The following is a 19,982-nucleotide window of genomic DNA, read 5'->3' on the forward strand; positions in this document are numbered from 1 at the left end:
TAGAGAAATATCACTTCTGTTCTTAATTTGCGTAGTTTTCTTTCTTTAAAACTAACTGTAGGGCACTCTGTGTTGTCCTTCATTTTTGCACATTTAAACTAAAACTATGGGATTTGTACCAAATTTGACGTGTTTTTGCCTATTTTCCAATTGTCTGTCGAGTTTCATGAAATTCAACTTGGCAGTTTTTTGTTTAGAAGCGGTTATAGCATATGCCTAAAGTAATCTTTAAAATCCAGTCTGTTAGCGAGCTGTTAGTCAGCATCAGCAGTCTCTGCTACTTCCCCCCCAAGCAGGCAGAGAGGAACTTGGAGCAGAGTGAAACAGCAGTGCAGATAAAGGAACACGCACCGGACAGCACAGCAGACAGAGGACGTGGAGTGGAGCTCTGGCCAGAGAAGCATCTCACTGACAAACAGCTGAATCTCTGTAATACAGGAGCCTTGAGGATTCTATCAGTGAAGGGTAAGAATCAGAGGAATACAAAATGTCTGTTTCTGCCTCCTACCGTGTTATGCAGCTGCAGTTGTTGACAGTGTGTGCTTGGCAGGGAGAGGGAAGAAGGAGAGCTAAAGAGAGAACTAGATCAATTTTCCCCCCTTCACCCCTTTTCATCCCTTCCCTGGATGTGCTTAGCAAAGCCTGCATTTTACCTATCTTTAGTATAGGATTGACATGAGTTTATGCAGTTTTTCAGAGAGAAATGCATGTGTGTGTGACTTTAACAGCGTCAGCGAGCTGTGTCATTGCATCTTGTCAGCGTAGTCCAGCGCCGCAGTACCCACCCCCTCCCTCACTCTGCTGCCTTCTGCCGCGTCCTCTCCCCGTCCCACTAATAGCTCTAACTGAATGATTCTGCTTCAGAATTCACACTGTTTGAAAACTACGAGGACAGCAGATCAACTATCTTTATTTTCAATATCATTTTATATTCTATACTCTAAATGATTTTTTCCGTGTATTATATTTAACTGTATATTAGTTCCGTATCCTATTCTAATTTCAATCTATTTTGATTTTATTGTAGCTTTTGTAAGTGTCACACATGAGAATGTCATAAATGTAGCAAAAGTGCTGCTCCCAAAGCTGTGGGGAAAATGGGTATCCTGTGAAAGTAGTTTGCCAATATTTATTTAATTATTGATCTATTTATCATGTTTGATATATTTGGAGGAATAAACTTGTTCCTCTTTGAAACAGCTGTCACTAATAAAATGTTCACTGTATCTATGAATGAGCCCACAAGCCAACCCATTCTTATCCCAATCCTTTAGTCAACCAGAATATAGACATGTTCTGATGTGGAAAACCAACAACACCCTTCACTTCACAAGCCGGTTTAGCTCTTTTAAATGGAAATATTGCCATGAGAAAGGTTTTAGTTTGAAAGGTTTTAGTTTGAAAGGTTTTATGCATTGGGACCACGTGCTGAAATTACATAAATCCTTAGTCATTATTTACTGAACAAACACTGAGACAAAGCACAGAAGCAGTGTGTGAAAAACTAAGTGAACCCCCTGATCCAGCAGCTTCAGCAGCAGTGAGCTGCAGTTATGGTTTCCTGTGTGTAAAACTAAGTGAACCCCCTGATCCAGCAGCTTCAGCAGCAGTGAGCTGCAGTTATGGTTTCCTGTGTGTAAAACTAAGTGAACCCCCTGATCCAGCAGCTTCAGCAGCAGTGAGCTGCAGTGATGGTTTCCTGTGGGACGTTATCAGTCTCTCTCATGGTTCTGGAGGAATCTCGGCCACTCTTCTCTCCAGCGCTGCTTCAGCTCATTGAGGTTTGCAGCATTGGTTTCTGCACAGCTTTCTGCAAGGCTTTTTCACCTTGGGGTGACCTTTAACCTTTAGCATGCTAACTGAGGCCTGTAGAGTCTGAGATGTAGCTCTGGGCTTTTTCACCTTGGGGTGACCTTTAACCTTTAACATGCTAACTGAGGCCTGTAGAGTCTGAGATGTAGCTCTGGGCTTTTTCACCTTGGGGTGACCTTTAACCTTTAACATGCTAACTGAGGCCTGTAGAGTCTGAGATGTAGCTCTGGGCTTTTTCACCTTGGGGTGACCTTTAACCTTTAACATGCTAACTGAGGCCTGTAGAGTCTGAGATGTAGCTCTGGGCTTTTTCACCTTGGGGTGAACTTGCTGGGACGTCCACTCCTGGGAAGATTGACAGCTGTCCTGAATGTTTTCCCACTTGTGAATAATCTTTCTCTCTGTAGAATGATGGACTCCAGATAGTCTGGAAATGGCCTTATAACCCTTCCCAGACTGATGGGCAGCAGCAGCTGCTTCTCTGAGATCATTGCTGGTGTCTTTCCTCCTTGGCATCCTGTTAAACTGACAGAACTTCTGCTTTTATAGAGCTGCTCACACTGACTGAGGATCAGTTAATCGAGTATATCTGATCAGTCCTTACCTTATATACACAGTATACATACTTGTGTGTATGTGTTTGAATTTTGCAACAGTTTGACTCTCATTCTCAGTGCTACTCCAAACTCTTGTTTCAGTAGTCCACTCCTGGGTTCCCAACAACTGAAAGTTGCCATGGTAATCTTGGCAATGTCCAAGCCAGTTATGTTTGTCAGCTCACATAGATTCCACAATAGGTGACAGAAGGCTTGTCCTGACCACAATTTGAACTACTGACAACTTTCAAGGGCTGCAACATTATTACTATGACCACCAGCCACCTCCTCTACAAGACATTATGCTGTAAGCACCTCGGGCAGCAGGTATTCTTGTTAATGATCCTAAGGGCTGTACTTCTTTTGAAAGTTTTTCCCTTTTTTCTTGGCAGATAGTTCAACCTAAATGTTTAAATGTTTAAATGAAAGTTTCAAATAAGTAACGATCAAAGTGGAAAATAAAATTGAAAGATAGGATTAGAGATCCAAAACTTATTTTTTAGACATAGTATTTGTTGGAAAGTAAATGAAAACACATCACCTCAAAGTGGGAAGCTCCCTAGTTGAAAATCATAGCTGGTTCTTTCTGTGGAGTCTGCATGTTCTCCCTGTGTATGCATGGGTTCTCTCTGGGTACTCCTGGCTTCCTCCCACCACCTAAAAACATGCATTTAAGGTTAACTGGTGACTCTAAATTGTCCTTAGGAGTGAGTGTGAGTGTGTGGTTGTTTGTCTCCTTTGTCTCTGTGTGGCCCTGTGATGGACTGGCGACCTGTCCAGGGTGTACCCCGCCTCTCGATGGCTGGGATACGCTCCAGCCCCCCGCCACTACAGTTGGATTAAGCGCATATAGAAAATGGATGGATGGATGTTTGTGGGTTCTCTCCAGGTATTCCTTCCCCCATCCAAAAACATGCATGTTAGGTTGATTGGTGATTCTTAATTAGGAGTGAGTGTAAGTGTGCATGCTTGTTTGTGCTGGCTATGGTGTTCCTGTGGTGCTGGCGAGGATGTACCAAACCTCTTGCCCTGTAGCAACTAGGATAGGCTCTGGCCCCCCACTGCCCTCAACTGGATAAAGTGGATACAGAAAATGGATGCATGGATGTCATGCGAAGACAATCCTAATGCTGCAGATTTTTATTTACTCGTTTATTTTAAAAAATTTGATACATTAGGTTTTCACACTCTTATAGACCACTCAGACAAGTTCAACCCAGCTGGAATTCAGTTATTTGAATTAGCAGGCACTGACTACATTGGTCTAATTACATACTACATAAGCTTTCCAATGGAATTTGAATCACTCCGCTGATAAGTCGAGCCAACAGTTGAGCCTAACTGCTTATATATGCTCTCAAGAGATGGTTAGAGAAGGCAAATTGTTTCATTTTTAGTATTAATGGAGAGACAAGATGGAAAATCGAATTAATAAGATGCAAAGAAAGACTTCTGCTGCACCCCTCTTGAACATACAATATATCCAATGTCTCAGTTATGTTGCAGAGGGGCATTTTGTTGGTATTATATGTGTCCACTAATCCATGTAGAAGTAAGCCAATATGATGTTTGTTGGTAATTACCTTTATTTCCTAATGAAGTCTGTTGTCCTGATGAGAGTGATCTCTTTGCAGGATGGCAATACACAAGTTCACAGGGCATAAAGGGTTACCAAATAGACATATGACTATCAAAGTGACATGAATCATATTCTAGGAGAAACAATGGTCTCTGCCACCATCGTCAAACATTAAATGCAGGAGCATCTTTTGGATGAATGGCGTGGTTTCAGTTTCAGAGTGAGTATAGTAGCTAATGTGATGAGTCTTATCAGTTATGTAAGAACTGAAGAAGTAAAATGACAGAATAACAATTAAAAAAATGACAAAAAAAGGTTAAAGACTACAGAGATAGGTATGAGGATCTGAATAAATGAAGCTCACCATGGGCAGAGTTTACCATGTAGAAAATGATTAAATCTATAACCTATGATATCTATAATAAGGGCAAAAGGGTCAAAATCATCGCAGACTGTATACAAAGCATTAGTAACAGAATTATTATAATATGGCTGTCATGGTTAGTTATTAGGTCACCAGAACCAGCTTGTTATTAGGTTCTTCTAGAATGGGGTGTAAGCTGCCATTACTCTATGTTGACCAGTAAAAAACTAGAACACAGTTCATTCTCATTGCGTCACTGACAAGCCGCCTAAAAGTTCCCTTCCAGCTTTCTGCTCCTTAGTTTAGAGTTCTACCTTTAAGGGAAGTTATAATGTTGCAGTGATTTCCAAAGACTCTTCATAGAAAAAATTAAAAAAAGCAAACTCATCTCTGTATAAGGTGTCAACTGTCTTTTCTGTGAAATCAGAATTGTTTGGACTCATCACAGATCCCAGAATTGTGTCTACCTGATGAGTGGTGTGTGGAAGATGCTGCTGCTTTACACACGGAAAACAGCCAATTCAGGGCTCAAAAGAAAACCGTTCTAATGGAGGTTGTGCATTCTAGTTCGAAGCATAGACAAGTTGTTGAATTTACATGTAGTTTGAGCTAATCCAAGCATTCATCTCTGTTTTAGGCACCATGACCGCTGGATTGAGATCAGTGATTCTGATGCTTTTGCTTCTCGTTTGTTGGCAACCTACCACAGCCAAAGATGGAAAATCCACAAAGAAGGGAAAGAAAGGAAAGCAAGTCGTCTGTCCATCGTGAGTACATATGACATACATAATACATAATGTACGGATAGAAAAACTGGGATGCAATGATCTTGTAATTACTTAGAACCTGTATTTAATTAAAGGAAAGAGACAACAATTTCAGTGCTGAAAGTTAATTGTTTTTTCAAATAAATTGGGAAAGGGTCAGCAAAAGCTGGACACGTGTAATGCTGAAAAATATAAAAAATACTCCAGTAGTTTAATATTTTGTTGAATTTACAAATGCACATTATAACTCAAGTACAAAGAAAAAAAACCATATTGTGTCTGAACATATCTGAGATGAGCTGAGGTGATGTGGAAAATTGGTCTTTCTAATCAAAGTTCTAAATTCTTCTTGGACATCAAGTACTGTTGTGGAGGACAGAGTACTCGGGCTCTCCTTTTCAGCCTCTTCTGGGGAATGCATCAACAGCAACATCATAGAAACATATCACATGGCAGCACACAGAAAACTCCCAACAATAGCAGCTTGTGAGATGCTCTGACACTTCCTGATATCATTCTGTGCGTACATGGCCAAAACCCAATCTCTGTCCAGCACCACTGTGTCTGAGATTGCTGCAACATCTTCCATCATCACCTTCTGACCCTAAATAATATGTGGTGTGAGCAGTGGCTAGCCCCCCCGAAATCACTTATTAGCCATTTAAATCAACAACTTAAAATAAATAAATGAAAAAGTTAAAAAAAAGATAGAAAATAATTTATTATCATCTCGTTAATCCACAGTTTGCAGCATATAGGCTGCTTCTGTTTGTAACTCACAGCTTTATTGATGGGAACATTCTCCTCTGGCCCCATCCCTCAGGTAGCGGCCAATCTCTGAATTTCAGTAGTAGTACAGCACAAATAAAATCATTAAATGAAAGAGGAATGAACCAAACAATGAAACAAGAAGCTTTTTGAAAAATGAAAACTTTAGAGAATAACAAAAAAACAACAACAACACTCAGAATATTGACCGCTTAACGGAAGGAACATCACAAAACACCAAACAGTGCACAACATTTACCTTTACCCCATGTCACAGTGAGAATATGAACATATTATCCTGTTCTGATATGATGATGAGTAATGATACAACAAAGTGTAATAAACTGTCCATTTTTTAAGTGAAAATTCTTTATGATAACCATGTGCAGAGTTGTGTAGTGCTGCTCAGCCTCTTCTGGTCCAATCCTGTACCTGCTGGCTGCACTTTTTTTCTGGCTGAACGTCAGTTCAGAGTCTGATCCAGAGCTAGCTTGGTTACCACCCCTTTTCCCTGACGAATCGTCTCTAAGGACAATTCAGGAGAGAATTCAGACAGATTTCTTGACAGTGGTTGAAGGCTACAGATTGTTGAAAGTTTGGTGGCCACTTGGTGGAATGAATTGTCCAAATCAGCTTTTCACTCAGTTGGGCTTGGCCGTCCACCCTTTTGGGCCCTCATTGTGCACATGTGGATGACGACTGTATGATTGTTCCACCATCATCTTGGCATGATGGACACGCCTTCCAGAATTTCAGATGGGCACCTGGTAGTGCATCTAAACCCAAAAATAAAACAACTGGCCAGCTGATATGAACCATGTTTTAGGACAATACCAAAGTACTCACCAACCTGCTGTAAAGCATCAATTCGAAAAGCAGTAACATCAACTTATTTTTCTGTGGGAAAAACTTCATTTTAGAGAACACGGATCAACACGGAGACACAACAAGAGCAAAGACTCTCACAGAATTTAGGGAAGACTTGAGAAGTTTTGGTAAACCATGGTTAATAGTTGTATCATCCACCCCCCTGATGACTTAATTCTGCCGAACTCTTCCACTGCAGCTTCTCCTCCGTGTTGCTGTCTGCTGCAGGACAGAAATGTTTGTGGCTAGATTTTATTTTGGGAACAGCACAGCATCAAGAAAGCAGCTGATTCTTCTCAATGAGGAACGGATTAACCTGTTTAGGATAAATATTGTCTGTCCTCTCTTAATTCAGCTCAGAGTTTAGATAAAATGGAGGAGTAGAGGTGAGAGTAGAAAGCACAAAAAAACTTATTAATTTCTGTAGGGTCTGAGGTGACTTCACCCGACGCAGATTTATTCTGAGGGATCAAACTGAACAGTATAGCTGTGCGGGCCTGATGTGCTAATAGTCTTCCTGCTTTATCCCCAGTTTCAAAGAAGCGTTGTTTAGCAAGAAATAGCTGTTTCTGAGTGTTACTAATGGATGTTAACTCAAATTTGGACTGAAGCTGAAGGCGTTTTTTGTAAAGAGCAGGGGTAGGAGCCGCAGCATACAAATGATCAATTTTAAATATCTCTTTGGTGATTGCCTCAAGCTCTGCCCTTTCTGCTTTCTTCAGGGTTGAAACATATGATATAATCTGTCCATGCATAAACGCCTTAAAAGCCTCCCATAGAGTACGTCCAGACATCTCTGGAGAATCATTAGTATCAAAGAACAAGGAGATCTGGGTTTGAAGGAATTCTTTAAAGGAAGCTTGGTCTTGCAGAGAAGAGTTAAGTCTCCACTGCCTGGAGGGAGGGACAAGACTAGGAAAGCTAATATCTACAGATATAGGGGTGTGGTCTGAGATAACAATACTATGGTGCTCACATGAGTGGATCTCTGATGAAAAATAATTATCCAAGAGAAAAAAATCTATCCGAGAATATGAATGATGAACATGTGAAAAAAAGGAATAAGCTTTGTCCAAGTGGGAGTTAGTCCTCCATGGGTCAAATTAACCTAAACTGATTTTATATGTATCAAGGACTTTAGCTAACTTGAATAGCACCTGAGGGCTGGAGGAAGACCTGTCCAGGGAGGGGTCCTGAATTAAATTGAAATCGCCTCCAATAATTAAGTAGTGATCATCAACTTTAGGGAGGGGGGAGAAAAAAACTTGTAATAAATTCATCATCATCCCATGTTGGTGCATAAACACAGGCCATAAGCACAGGTGTGCCACATAGTCTACTAGAAACAATTACGAATCGACCATTGGAATCTTCAATGGAGTTTCACAGTTCAAACGGAACATTTTTGTTTATAAGGATAGCCGCATCTCTTGCCCTTACTGGGAATTTCGAGTGAAATACATCCCTTATCCAAGGCCGCTTAATACTCTTAACATCAGAAGTGCAGAGGTGAGTTTATGGTAAAAAGAGAATGTCACCCCCAAGATGCTTCAAATGAGTCATTACCTTATTACGTTTCATAGGCTGGTTGGCACGCTTCAGATTCCAGGAGATAAGGCGAAGCTTCTTACCCTGAGTCATGACATGAAAAAATAAGGAGCTATGACTCTCCCAGGCCCGACATGACCGCTGAGCCAAATGAGAAGGGGGAAAAAATGGATTTATTTTTGAGGCGAGCCATGTGGCCGTGTGCTGCTAACCTTTCCTTAGCAGTGCCACAGCATCGTGCTTGTGTTGCCAGACGTCAGATCTTTGGTTGGTTATTGATCGCTGTTATTGATCACTGTAGCCTTGCAGGCGTGCTTTGACCTCAGGGCCCAGATCAGCTTTGATACTCTCAATTTTCTTCATGTCATTGTTTCTAATCATTTTCTTTGCTCTGGGCAGTTTTGGAATGTTAGCTAAATTGTTCAGGATCCTTTTTGTTTTTCTTTGACATAAATTAGGCCTTTAATTGTGATGAAGCAACTTGGGTTATCTCTTATGGAACTTTTAATGAACCAAAACACTCTTTTCTCACAGAACATTTCATTCATCCCATTCATATCCTTTCATATTCTGCACCTCACACTCATTCTTCTTTCCATCTATAAGAATATACCTAGATCAGTGTATTTTGGTGGTGTTGGGTTTTGTGGGTGAAAACTGATATAAAATCACTCATCATGAAGTAATCAGTAATGATCTAAAACCCACTCCTTTTCTCAGTCTGTGAATCTGGTTGAGTTACATCTCTTAATTTTTATCAAATAAACACTGTTTTTATTTCTAGTTCACTCATTTTATTCAACTTTTTACTGTTTAATTCATATTTATCTGCAGACTTGTAAGTTTCAGATTTTGTTCATCTTGTACAGCTCTCTGGTCACTGCAGCTGCCTTTAACTTTCTCTGAGTTTTCCTCTTTCAGAAAGCCATCAGTGATATCTGCCCCACATATCACTCATTTTAATGCTGTGTTTGTTAATATTCTAACTCACTTTAAACCTTTCTGAAAAGCCCTTTGCTGCTCTGTTCAGAGAAAAGATCAACTGCTTCATAGATCTGCTGCAGTTAGATAGTTTAATGAGATCAAATAGAAATTCTGATGATGAATATGAACTTTTATGGCAAATACTATTTTTGTCAGGGTGGGGCCTGTTAATTAATCAAAGTTCTAACTAATTGGAATCAGAATGTTATCAGCTCACAATTTGAAACCAACTTAGTCAATATATGGTTTAGTGCACATGGCACTGAATACTGAATGAAATACTACTCATGGAGCAACACTACCCTTACAATGTATTTTTCAAGGATGGACTTCCAAGTTAAAAACTTCAGCAATTGGTCCCTACAGTTCCCAAAGGCTTACTGTGTGGAAGTGATGAAGCAACTCAGTAGTAAACTTTCAACATGACAATAGTTTTTGTTTGTTAAATATGTTGTAGTGAGTTGTTGAAGGAGGAGCTGTACAAACTTACTTAGAAACTCTTGTGACTTTCTGGGGAGTGACGTAGTACTCTCAGCTGGACATTAAAAAGGCAGCGGTGGATATGGAGTACTCAAAGGTGCCTCACTTGCATGGAACAGAGGTTCAACAGAGGTAGGGTAAGGGGGTCTTGCCTGTGGACCCCTACTGGAGGTAGTACCTTTCATGCAGGGCATTTGAACCCAGGTCACACACATGAAAGGTGGAGGTGGAAAAAGGTGAGTTGTTGTATCTGATACCTTAAAACTTATTTTAGCTCGCCATCTAACAGCTGGGATTTAGTCTGGAGCCATACCTTAGTAGACCCTCAAATAGGATGCCTCTCATCCTATCACTGAGGAAGTCTACAATGCCCCATTAGTTCCCTTCCTTTTGTCTACTGAGGATCCAAGGTGCACAAATCTGCAACCCCAGTGTGATTCCTTCCTGACCAACGCCCACTCAATTATCAAACTGGAGGACAAGCATCTACAGCAATTACAGACCATTCAAGGATTCAAGGATTCAAGAATTCAAGGAACTTTGATCATCATACCAGCTCACATTTTTGTTTATGGTGCAAAATTAGGACTCAGATCCCGGTTTAACCCCTTAATAGTTGGGCAATTTTTGCCTACAACTCCTAAAAAAAACATACCCAAAGTGAACTGAAAGATGTTCTTGAACCACGGAGTAGAGGCCTGGTTGAGGTCTCTTAATTTTTTTTCTCCTTTGAAAGAGAACACCCACAACAGTCAGAATCTCGGTAAGTGCTACTGTCAGAGTAATATGAGCTTAAATGCAGCAAAAGAGATGGACTTTTATGTCTGCCTAATTTTTCTTCCCAAATGTGTGTCCTAAAAGTGACTTTAGCATGAGGCTGCGGACTGAAAAACACAAAGGGACTACAGCCTGAAGTTGTATCTAGTCCCACTTCAGATTTGACTGTAATATAACAAACAAATAGTATTTTGTACAGGTTTTTCTAAGGACAGGACCCGGTGTGCCAAAGCTGTGCTAAAACTGTGCCATTTGGAGACCCTTGGGAAAAAAAGACTTCCATTCCTGAATGCTTCGATATACAGTAATGATCTTGGGCTCTAATGAAAGGTTACACTTGGGACTGTATTATCCCACATCCAGATCCTCGGTCAGTATTACTGACAAACAGTAACAGAAGAACAGACACATTTAGTCTATAACCAGAGCTTTATACATACAATAAAAGTCCAAACAAATAGTATGGTCGAAATGCAATTAGTTTATATACAGAAATAATGACATAGCAAACAACACTATTCACAATGTGTATTGACATTATTTGCTGTTGGCAACATGCTAATCATTGTAGCAGTCTCTGCCTGGCACAAAGCATAGGGGCACATCACATGTGGCACACTTCACAGTCTTGGTCTGGCAGTGTCTGCTCCTCAAGCACCCAGCTGTGCTGTGTCCTGATATGTATCACAGGTTTGTGATGACTGACAAGAAATGGCCCAGGCTCAACTGAGGTGGTAGACCCGTCTCTTCCAACTCCAAGGCTAAGGTCTAAGGTCTTTCATCTGATAGGGCAATTCCCCCAAGTACCTAAAAGGACAGTTGGAAAAACAAAAACAAAAAAATCTTATCAAAATATGTTACAGCACACAAATTATTACATTTCAATAAAAAAATGACGCAAGAGCGTTTTTAAAGCAAGAGCTTTAAAAAAACTCACTACAGCACACTGAAGGTATCGGACCTGCACGGAAAGAACATTGTGTGTCTGCTAGTGTAAGCTTTTCTAAGCTTTGCCAGATTCAATATCTGCTGTTGAGAAAGTGATCAAAACCCATCCGTGGGTGAAACCTGCTGCCGAGTAGCCTCAGAGTAATCGAGGGCTGTGAACAGGCGGTCACTCCCCTCTCTGAAACCACTTCTTGGTTAACTCTCGGTGGTCCAATTGTGCGCGGAAAATCAGCGGAAGCCATTCTCGTGTGAAGACATTCTTGGATAAAGACTAGCGTGTCTACCTGCGCGTGTCCACTGAGTAAGGCCACTGAACAAGGCAAACCTGTCCTACTTGCCTCATCCATGTTGCTGTGGCCTCACCACCTGCTTTAAAATGTGCCTGAATCCCATTCCTGTTCTCTCCGGCTCGCACAGAAGGTTTCACACAACCAAACGCCACCACAGCCTTAACAACCTCCGCTCTCTAAAGCCCACTTCACTCTGTGACACGCCCTTGTCTGTGGGGTTGTGGAATTGCCAATCAGCGGTAAACAAAGCAGATTTCATTATGGCTTATGCCAACCACCTGTCTCTTGACATCCTGGCTCTCACTGAGACCTGGATTAAGCCTGAAAACACAGCTGCACTTTCGACCAACCACTCATTCTCCCATACCTCTCGTACATCTGGGAGAGGTGGTGGAACAGGCTCATTTCCAACAAATGGAAATACACCCAACTGCTACCTAATGCTAAATACAATACCTTTGAATACCACGCCATCCTGGTAACTGCACTGGTCAAAATCTATATGATTGTCGTATATCGCCCACCAGGACAACTCGGTGACTTTCTAAATTAACTTGACACCTTGCTCTCTTCTATCCCGGAGCATGACTGTCCCATAATGGTCCTTGGTGACATGAACATCCACCTTGACAGTCCTAACTCTTCAGATTTTCTGACACTAATGCACTCGTTTGAGCTACAACTGCTCAGCAGTCCTCCGACCCATAAAGCTGGCAAAGTGCTAGATCTCATTTTCACAAGAAACTGTGCCACAGAGGCCCTGTCTGTCACATCTCTGACCACTATTTCATTCAGTTCAGAGTGAGTCTCCTGAGAAGACCACCTGCTTCTACCCCTATGGTTTCCTTCCGCCGCAATCTCCGCAACCTGTCGCCCACCCACTTCTCCTCCGTTGTTGCCTCTGCTCTTCCAACCTCCAGCACATTCTCCTCCCTTCAGGTTAATGACGCCACGGAGGCCCTTTGCTCTACACTGAGCTTATCTCTGGATAGTCTGTGTCCTCTATCCACCAAACCCGCCCGATCCTCCCAGTCTCACCCCTGGCTTAATGATACTCTCCGAGCGTTGCGCACCAATCTCAGAGCTGCCGAAAGGAAATGGTGCAAATCAAAAGATCCAGCAGATATAACTAAACTCCAGGTGCTAATGTCATCATTCTCATCCAGCGTTACTGATGAAAAAAGTCTTTCTGCATTGACAAGATTCATAGTACTACTGACTGACTTTAAATTGGTTTTGCATGAACTGGACCAATTTGGAATTTAATTAATTGTATTTGATTATGATTGGATTACAATTAACTGGAGTCTAATTGGCTTGAAATAGATTGTATGTTTGAAATGCCCTCAGATGACATTTGTTGTAATTTAGCACTATGTAAATTGAATTGAATTGAACTGATTACAAACAAAGCCAGGCCACCCTTATGACCGATGCCATCCTGCTGGACCAGTTAAATACAGTAACTAAAGGCACTGCCATTATTACACCACCATCTGAAAGTGGCCAGCCACCCACTCTTAGGTCCTACCAGGTGAAGCATGTCCTTAGCAGGATAAATGTCAAGAAGGCATCAGGGCCAGATGGGGTATCAGCCTGGGTTCTCAAGCCTTGTGCTAACCAGCTTGCAATATATTTGCATTTTGTCTTTCCAACAAGCCACTGCAACCAGCTGCCTCAAAGCAACAACCATCATCCCTGTGCCTGAGTCCTCACCTTCAAAGAGCCTGGATGATTTTAGGCTTGTCACTCAGACAATAATGCAACACTTGGAGAGATTGATAACAGAACCTATTAAAGCCTGCATTCTATCTGACCCAGATCAGCAGCAATTTGCTTTTAAAACAAAAGAATCACAAAGGATGCTGTCTTACTGGCTCTCCATACAGCCCTCACTCATGTTGAATACAAAAATCTCAGTGTTATTTGAGGTATTTAGCTTGGCATTTAATGCCATGTAATTTGATTTTTTTCCCCACTTTGCCCAATCCAAACTAGTTAATAAATACTCACACTAGGGCTGGAAATCCCTCAGTGCCTGTGGATGAAAAACTCCCTGACAAACAGACCCCAGCATGTCAGGATAGACTCTCTTACCTCCGCTGCCATGACCCTCAGCACAGGTGCCTCTCAAGGCTGTGTGTGCAGTTCAGTCCTCTATTCCCTGTTCACACACACACACACACACACATTTGTTCTGCCACTCACAGCTCGAATGCTCTGTTTAACTTTGCAGACAACACAGCCATCTTAGGTCTGATTACAGACAACAGTGAGGTGGCCTACATGGAGGAGGTGCTGTCAATCTGGTGTACAGACCTGATCCTGAACATAAAAAGTCATTTATTTTAGTGGACAACTTATCTAGAACTAAGCATTAATGGTGAGGAGGTGGAGAGAGTTCACAGCTTCAAATTTCTAGGGGTTCATTTTACAGTTGATCTCACCTTGAGCCTGATTATTTCACACCCTATTAAAAAGGTGCAACAGACCCCTTTTTCTTAGGACGTTATGGCACAGCAGGAGGCCCAAGCACCTGCTGGTTAACTATGACAGCTGCACCATAGACACCACCTCAACTTTTTGCTTTACAGTGCAGTATTCCAGCAGCACTGCTACAGATGGGAAGAAGTGAAGCGAGTTATTTGAACAACACAGTCAATCACGAGATTGCTTCTTCAAAGATGGAGGACATCCACGCAGTCCTGCTGAACAGATAATTCCTCAGAGATCCAACCTACCATGGACAGTCACTTTTCTCCATTCTCCCCTCAGGCAGAGTGAGGATTATCTGAGGATAATCCAAGCACACACAGACTGAGAAACAGCTCCTTCTCTCAGGCAGTAGACTGCCTTCTGAAATCATAGGTTTTTAGAAAATATGATTTTGTCCCTGTGTCTTTCAGTCAGTGTTCCCTCCTGTTTATTTTGCTCTACAATTGTATAGAGTTCACTTGATTACTCCACTCATGTTTCCCCGGTTTCATGTCTCCTCTCCCAGGTTTTTTTTTATCTCTGTATCTTGCTCCGATATATGTTGGGTTTTTTTTGTCCTGACCTGTCTCCAATTTCAGTATTTCTCTTATAACCTAATTTCTTTTCAAATTTTTCATACCAGCCGATGTGAGTATATGTATTCCTTTGTGATTTCAACTTATTGTGTTGTAATGTTTATGTTTATGCATTTGGCAGACACTTTTACAGGTACTTACAGGTAGGCAGATAGAGTAAGGGGGTCTTGCCTAAGGACCCCTACTGGAGGTAGTACCTTTCATGCATGGATTTGAACCCTGGTCTCCCACACGAAAGGTGGAAATCATACCACTACACTATTCCCAGTAATGAATGCCTGCAGAATGAAAACTTTGCATGTACAGTGCATCCAGAAAGTATTCACAGCGCTCCACTTTTTCCACAATATCCTGTTACAGCCTTATTCCCAAATATCTTAAATTCCTCTTTTACCTGAAAGTTTTGCAACTTCATTAAAAATATAAAACCATAAAACATTTACACAAGTATTCACAGCGTTTGCCATGACCCTCAAAAGTGAGCCCAGATGCATCCTGTTTCCACTGATCATCAGACGTTTTTACGACCTGATTGCAGTCCATCTTTGTTTCCCACAGTGAGGACATTCAGATTGTTGCAGCATCAGATACAATATAACAGGGAGTAGGAAATATGTACATCCATACAAGGAGTATTTACAAGATTACAAGCAGTATGTATGGACAGCAATATATGACAGAGTGTATGGTACAGTATGTTGTACATAAACCGTATGTAAATAAACAGTATATACAATCCATATCAGCATTATCTAACTCTGTAAAGTGCGTTTACAGAGTTAAGTGAGTTTGAGATTAGTGGGAGGGGCTACTGGGAGCAGAGTTGACTGTACAGTCTGACTGCAGCTAGAACAAAGGACTTGCCGTACCTCTCCTTCACACAGTTAGGGTGAAGAAGCCTATCTCTGAAGGTCCTGGTCAGTGATCTCAGAGGGTGGAACTTTTTGTTCTCCTCTTCCTCTCACTCACTGCCTCCACCGTATCAAGGGGGCATCCCGGGACAGAGCTGGCCTTCTCGATCACTTTGTCCAGTTTCTTCCTGTCCACAGCTGAAATGCTGCTGCCCTAGCAGACCACCCCAAAGAAAACTGCTAATACCACTACAGTGTTGTAAAGGGTCTTTAGCAGTGGCCCCATAATGTGAAGGACCTGAGTCTTAGTAGATAGAATTTACTCAGCTCTTTCTTATAAAGTGGTGATGGTGAGGGGGATGGGTGTGTGGTAGAAGAAGATGATGGAGAAGATGGAGGTGGGGCGGTGACTGAAGGTGTTGACAAGGGAAGTTTCAGCAGTGGAGAAAGAGCATGGGGAGGCGGACAGAGATGATGAGTTGTTTGTCTCCTTTGTGTTGGAATAAAATGCTTCCAATATTCTATTCTCTCTGGTTTGGTATGTGGCATACTGTGTAAAGTTAGGCAGACTGGCAGGTGGAGGAGCATGTTTAAAATCCCCAGCAATGAGGAATGTGCCTGCTGGTTTTATGTCAGTGTCCTGCTTACCAGAGAGTGGAGGCATGCTGCACCTTGCGGCCGCACCTCGGTGTTGTGGAGTGGTAACAGCTGGTCCCTGGTGTAAGTAATGGGGCTTCGCACACTGTCTCTAGACTGTCATAATTGGCTTTGTTCTTGGACATTATGTATTCATATTCTGTATTTTACCAAATAACTTATGTTCCTTGTTTGTACTTTTCCACTCTACTTATAGAAATGCAATGTATGTCCTTGAATGGTCCAAGACTTTAGGATGACATAGTGAGACAAAACAATTGGGTCAGACAAAGCATCTCTATTGGATCAGATAGGTCTGGTACATTAGATCCACGCCTAAAACAACACTCACACGTTGTTTATCACATCCAAAGAACACGACAAGGACGGTGGTTGGCCTGCTCATGCAACTAAAAACTGGCCTTCGAGTGTAAGTACAACCTCTGTGAGATAAAGGTGAACATAAATATGAAAGGTTTCTTGATGTCTGGGCTCGGGCTGACGGATTTCCTGCGGGAGCTCCGAGTTCTGCGCTGCCATACTTTATATGCGACCACTAATAAATACTTTAACTTAAGATTTCTCCAGATTGTTCTTCAGCTTCCACTGAAAGAATCGGGCAAACAAGACGCAGTCAAAAACAGCAATTCTTGGGTCCATTTTAAAGATGAGGTCAACAAAAAAGAAGAAAAGCCAAGAGAGGAAAAGCACTCGAAATGAAACAGGCTACCACTCGTGCTGCGACAACCTGATCATGTCAGGAACGTGGTGTGGAAGGGAGGACCCAGATGCAGAACATTAAACAAAACTTGATTTATAACAAAAAACGAGAACAAAAGGCACGGCTGAGCCGGATATAAAAAATCTTAACTGTGCAAAATAAACAAAACAAAACAAAACTATGACTGTGATGAATTTGGCAAAACAAGAGGCAAAAACCTGACCTGACAAGACAAACATGACTTGGATCATGAAAGGTGAGGTAAGGAATCTGCAGCGAGCTGAAGGAAACCTGGAAACTAACTACTGTGGGGAGGTGATTGGTGATGGACTGCAGCTGTGAAACAAAAACAGGTGACTTGAGTGAGCCTAAGGTGACGGGGGAAAACACATGACAAGAAATGAACCGAAAGCCTGAAAACAGAACAAAACTCAAAACGTGGCATGACAATAAACTTCTTAAAACTAGATGAACACACCAAGATAGGGCAGTTGGGGTTTGAATCACTCCTGCACACATCTGCTCAATTAGACTCAAAGGGGCCTTAGTGCTCTGTACATGCTTCAAAGTTCTCTTTTTGCATTTTTTTGTAAAAACAGTAAAGTGTAATTGTATATTAATTAGCAGTTCAAATGGCTGATTTAAGCTGAAACATAAGCTTGACTCAACTGTGTATGTAAATAGTTAATCAAACCATTACTAGGGATGGGAATTGTTAAGAATTTAGCAATTCTGGTTCCATTTTTGAAATCGCTTATCTTCAATTCGATTCCCTAACCATTACAGTTCTTACATAAAAAAAAGAAGAAGAAACGAAAACATTAAAGAATTAAGGAGAGTCCCTCTTCAGTTGCTAAGATGATAATCTCCCACTTGTCTTTATTTCTTGCTCCATGTTCAACAAACCTCACATCAACTCACATCCAGTTGCAGTGTGATTAAAAAATGCCCATAAAAGACATTGTTCGGAAACTGTTTTAGCCAGGCTTAAAATCAAAAAGTTAGCATGTTTTAATCTGGCTTAGGGAGAAGGCTGGAACACTGAACACCTACCTCAGTTGTTATCTGTGTGCATGTAAAAACACTGCAGTGCTTTCAGTGTGACTTAAATAAGTTGCTACCACTGCTTTTTTTTTCAAGTAGTCCATCCACTGACTGCTATATTTCTGATTATATTTACATGTATGATAATTCAAAGATAATATAAAGCACCAGAAAATCTTTATTTTACCACCTTCTCTCATTCATTTCATTTCAAGTCAGCTGCTGTGCTCTAATCCTTTCTGTCTCTCAGTGAAAATAATCAATATCATGGGCACAGATCACAATTTGTAGAAATACAACACATTGATTTTTTATTTTTCCCAACAGTTTTAGATTTTGAAATCAATCATTCATTCATTGAATTGATACTTATAAAGTGAGGAATTAATTCACAGCATAAATAATCAACGTATTAGTCATCAGAAAGAAAAGTCATCATGAACAGTTATCGTTGCTGGCAGAAATGACCTCCTGTATCTCCCCATGTTACAGCGAAGATGAAGCCTTGCACACTTCACTGTTTTAACACATTGTCATGAAGAGGATGGTCAGTGTTGTTCTTTATGTTCATGAACTTGTGCAGCACTGTTCTTTGAACAATCAGCTCCAGAGCCGTCCCCAGCACAGAGCCAGCCTTCTTTATCACTTTTGTCAGTTTCTGGCTCTGATGCTGCTGCCCCAACAGATGACACAAAGCATGTACTCTCCACCACACACTTGTAGAAGAGATTAAACATTTTGGTGCAGACAATGAGGAACCTCAGCTTCCTGAAGAAGTCTGTTATGCCCTGTCTTGAAGGCAGTCTCAGTGTTGCATTTCCAGTCCAGTGTGTTGCCCAAGTAATCATAGACAACTCAACAGTGGTTTGTTTGTCAGGTAATCTATTGTGTGTAGGGGTGTCACGAAATCTCGGGAGATTAAAGTCGACTATATTTCTCGTCGCCTTAAAAATCTGTCTCGCCAGATTTGTGAGCTATCCAAACTTCTATTTGTTACCTGTGGGGGCAGTAATGCGCCTTTGCTACGTTGAGCCTGCCATAACTTAAAGAAGGAGAAGGAGAAGAAGAGAAGTCAGAATGACATCGGAAATACCGGTATTACCATATTACCGCCACTTTCAAATCGTTTGTTTGGCAGCATTTTGGGTACCCGGAGGAAATGATAAATGGCAGCAGAGTGACTGATAAAGACACGGACAATATGCACGCGTTGGATGAAAATAATGCTGTACACCGCAGCAATTTAGTTTCAGTTTGTGAAAGAAAAAGTTTAAAAGCTCACGCTTACATCATACATGTAAAAAGTAATAATAAAACATTTCAAAATGCATGTGCAACTTGGTGAAATAAAAGTCTGTTGGTCCAGTCATTGTAGTTTTAAAATCTCATCTCGTTCTCGTGAACCCAACATCGTGTCTCGTCTCGTGAGCTGAGTGTATCGTCACACCCCTAATTGTGTGTATTAATGGTAAACATTGTTTCCACAGGCAATTGTCCCCAGAAGATTTGGCTCAAGTTCCAGCTAACTCTACATCCAACATTTTGAATCGTCTGATGGTCAGTTATGACCCAAGAATAAGGCCTAACTTTCAAGGTAATGCTGCAGATTAAAGAGGTAACACACAGCGTTATTTTGCTCATGTACAAAACCCATTTTCAGAAAGTTGGAAGGTTTTCAAAATACAGTAACTCAAATCTGTAAGTTGTCACTTCATTTGAACTTTTATTCAAACACAAGTTTAAAGAAATTATTGTCAAATTCTTCTGTATTTACAATAGAAGCAAATACTTGAAAAGCAACACACTTGAAAAGCTTTTAGAAAGGCAAAGAAAGGCAGAAAAGTTTATTGAATCTACAAGTAAAACATTTTTGGAAGAC

At 41.2% G+C, this 19,982-nt stretch overlaps 1 protein-coding gene across 1 annotated transcript in view; it reads left to right on the plus strand.

Moving 5' to 3' along the window:
• Positions 1–262: 262 nt before the first annotated feature.
• Positions 263–19,982, plus strand: part of LOC140304861 (glycine receptor subunit beta-like) — a 64,904-nt gene continuing 45,184 nt past the window's right edge. Inside the window, exons 1-3 of the mRNA XM_072383663.1 lie at positions 263–465; positions 4,989–5,118; positions 19,591–19,697. Coding sequence (XP_072239764.1) covers positions 4,994–5,118; positions 19,591–19,697 — 232 coding nt within the window. The 5' untranslated portion in view covers positions 263–465; positions 4,989–4,993. The remainder of the gene's footprint in view (positions 466–4,988; positions 5,119–19,590; positions 19,698–19,982) is intronic.

This window comes from Leuresthes tenuis, unplaced genomic scaffold (genome assembly GCF_036924035.1).
Source record: "Leuresthes tenuis unplaced genomic scaffold, fLeuTen1.0.hap1 SCAF_4, whole genome shotgun sequence".
NCBI classification, from domain to species: domain Eukaryota; kingdom Metazoa; phylum Chordata; class Actinopteri; order Atheriniformes; family Atherinopsidae; genus Leuresthes; species Leuresthes tenuis.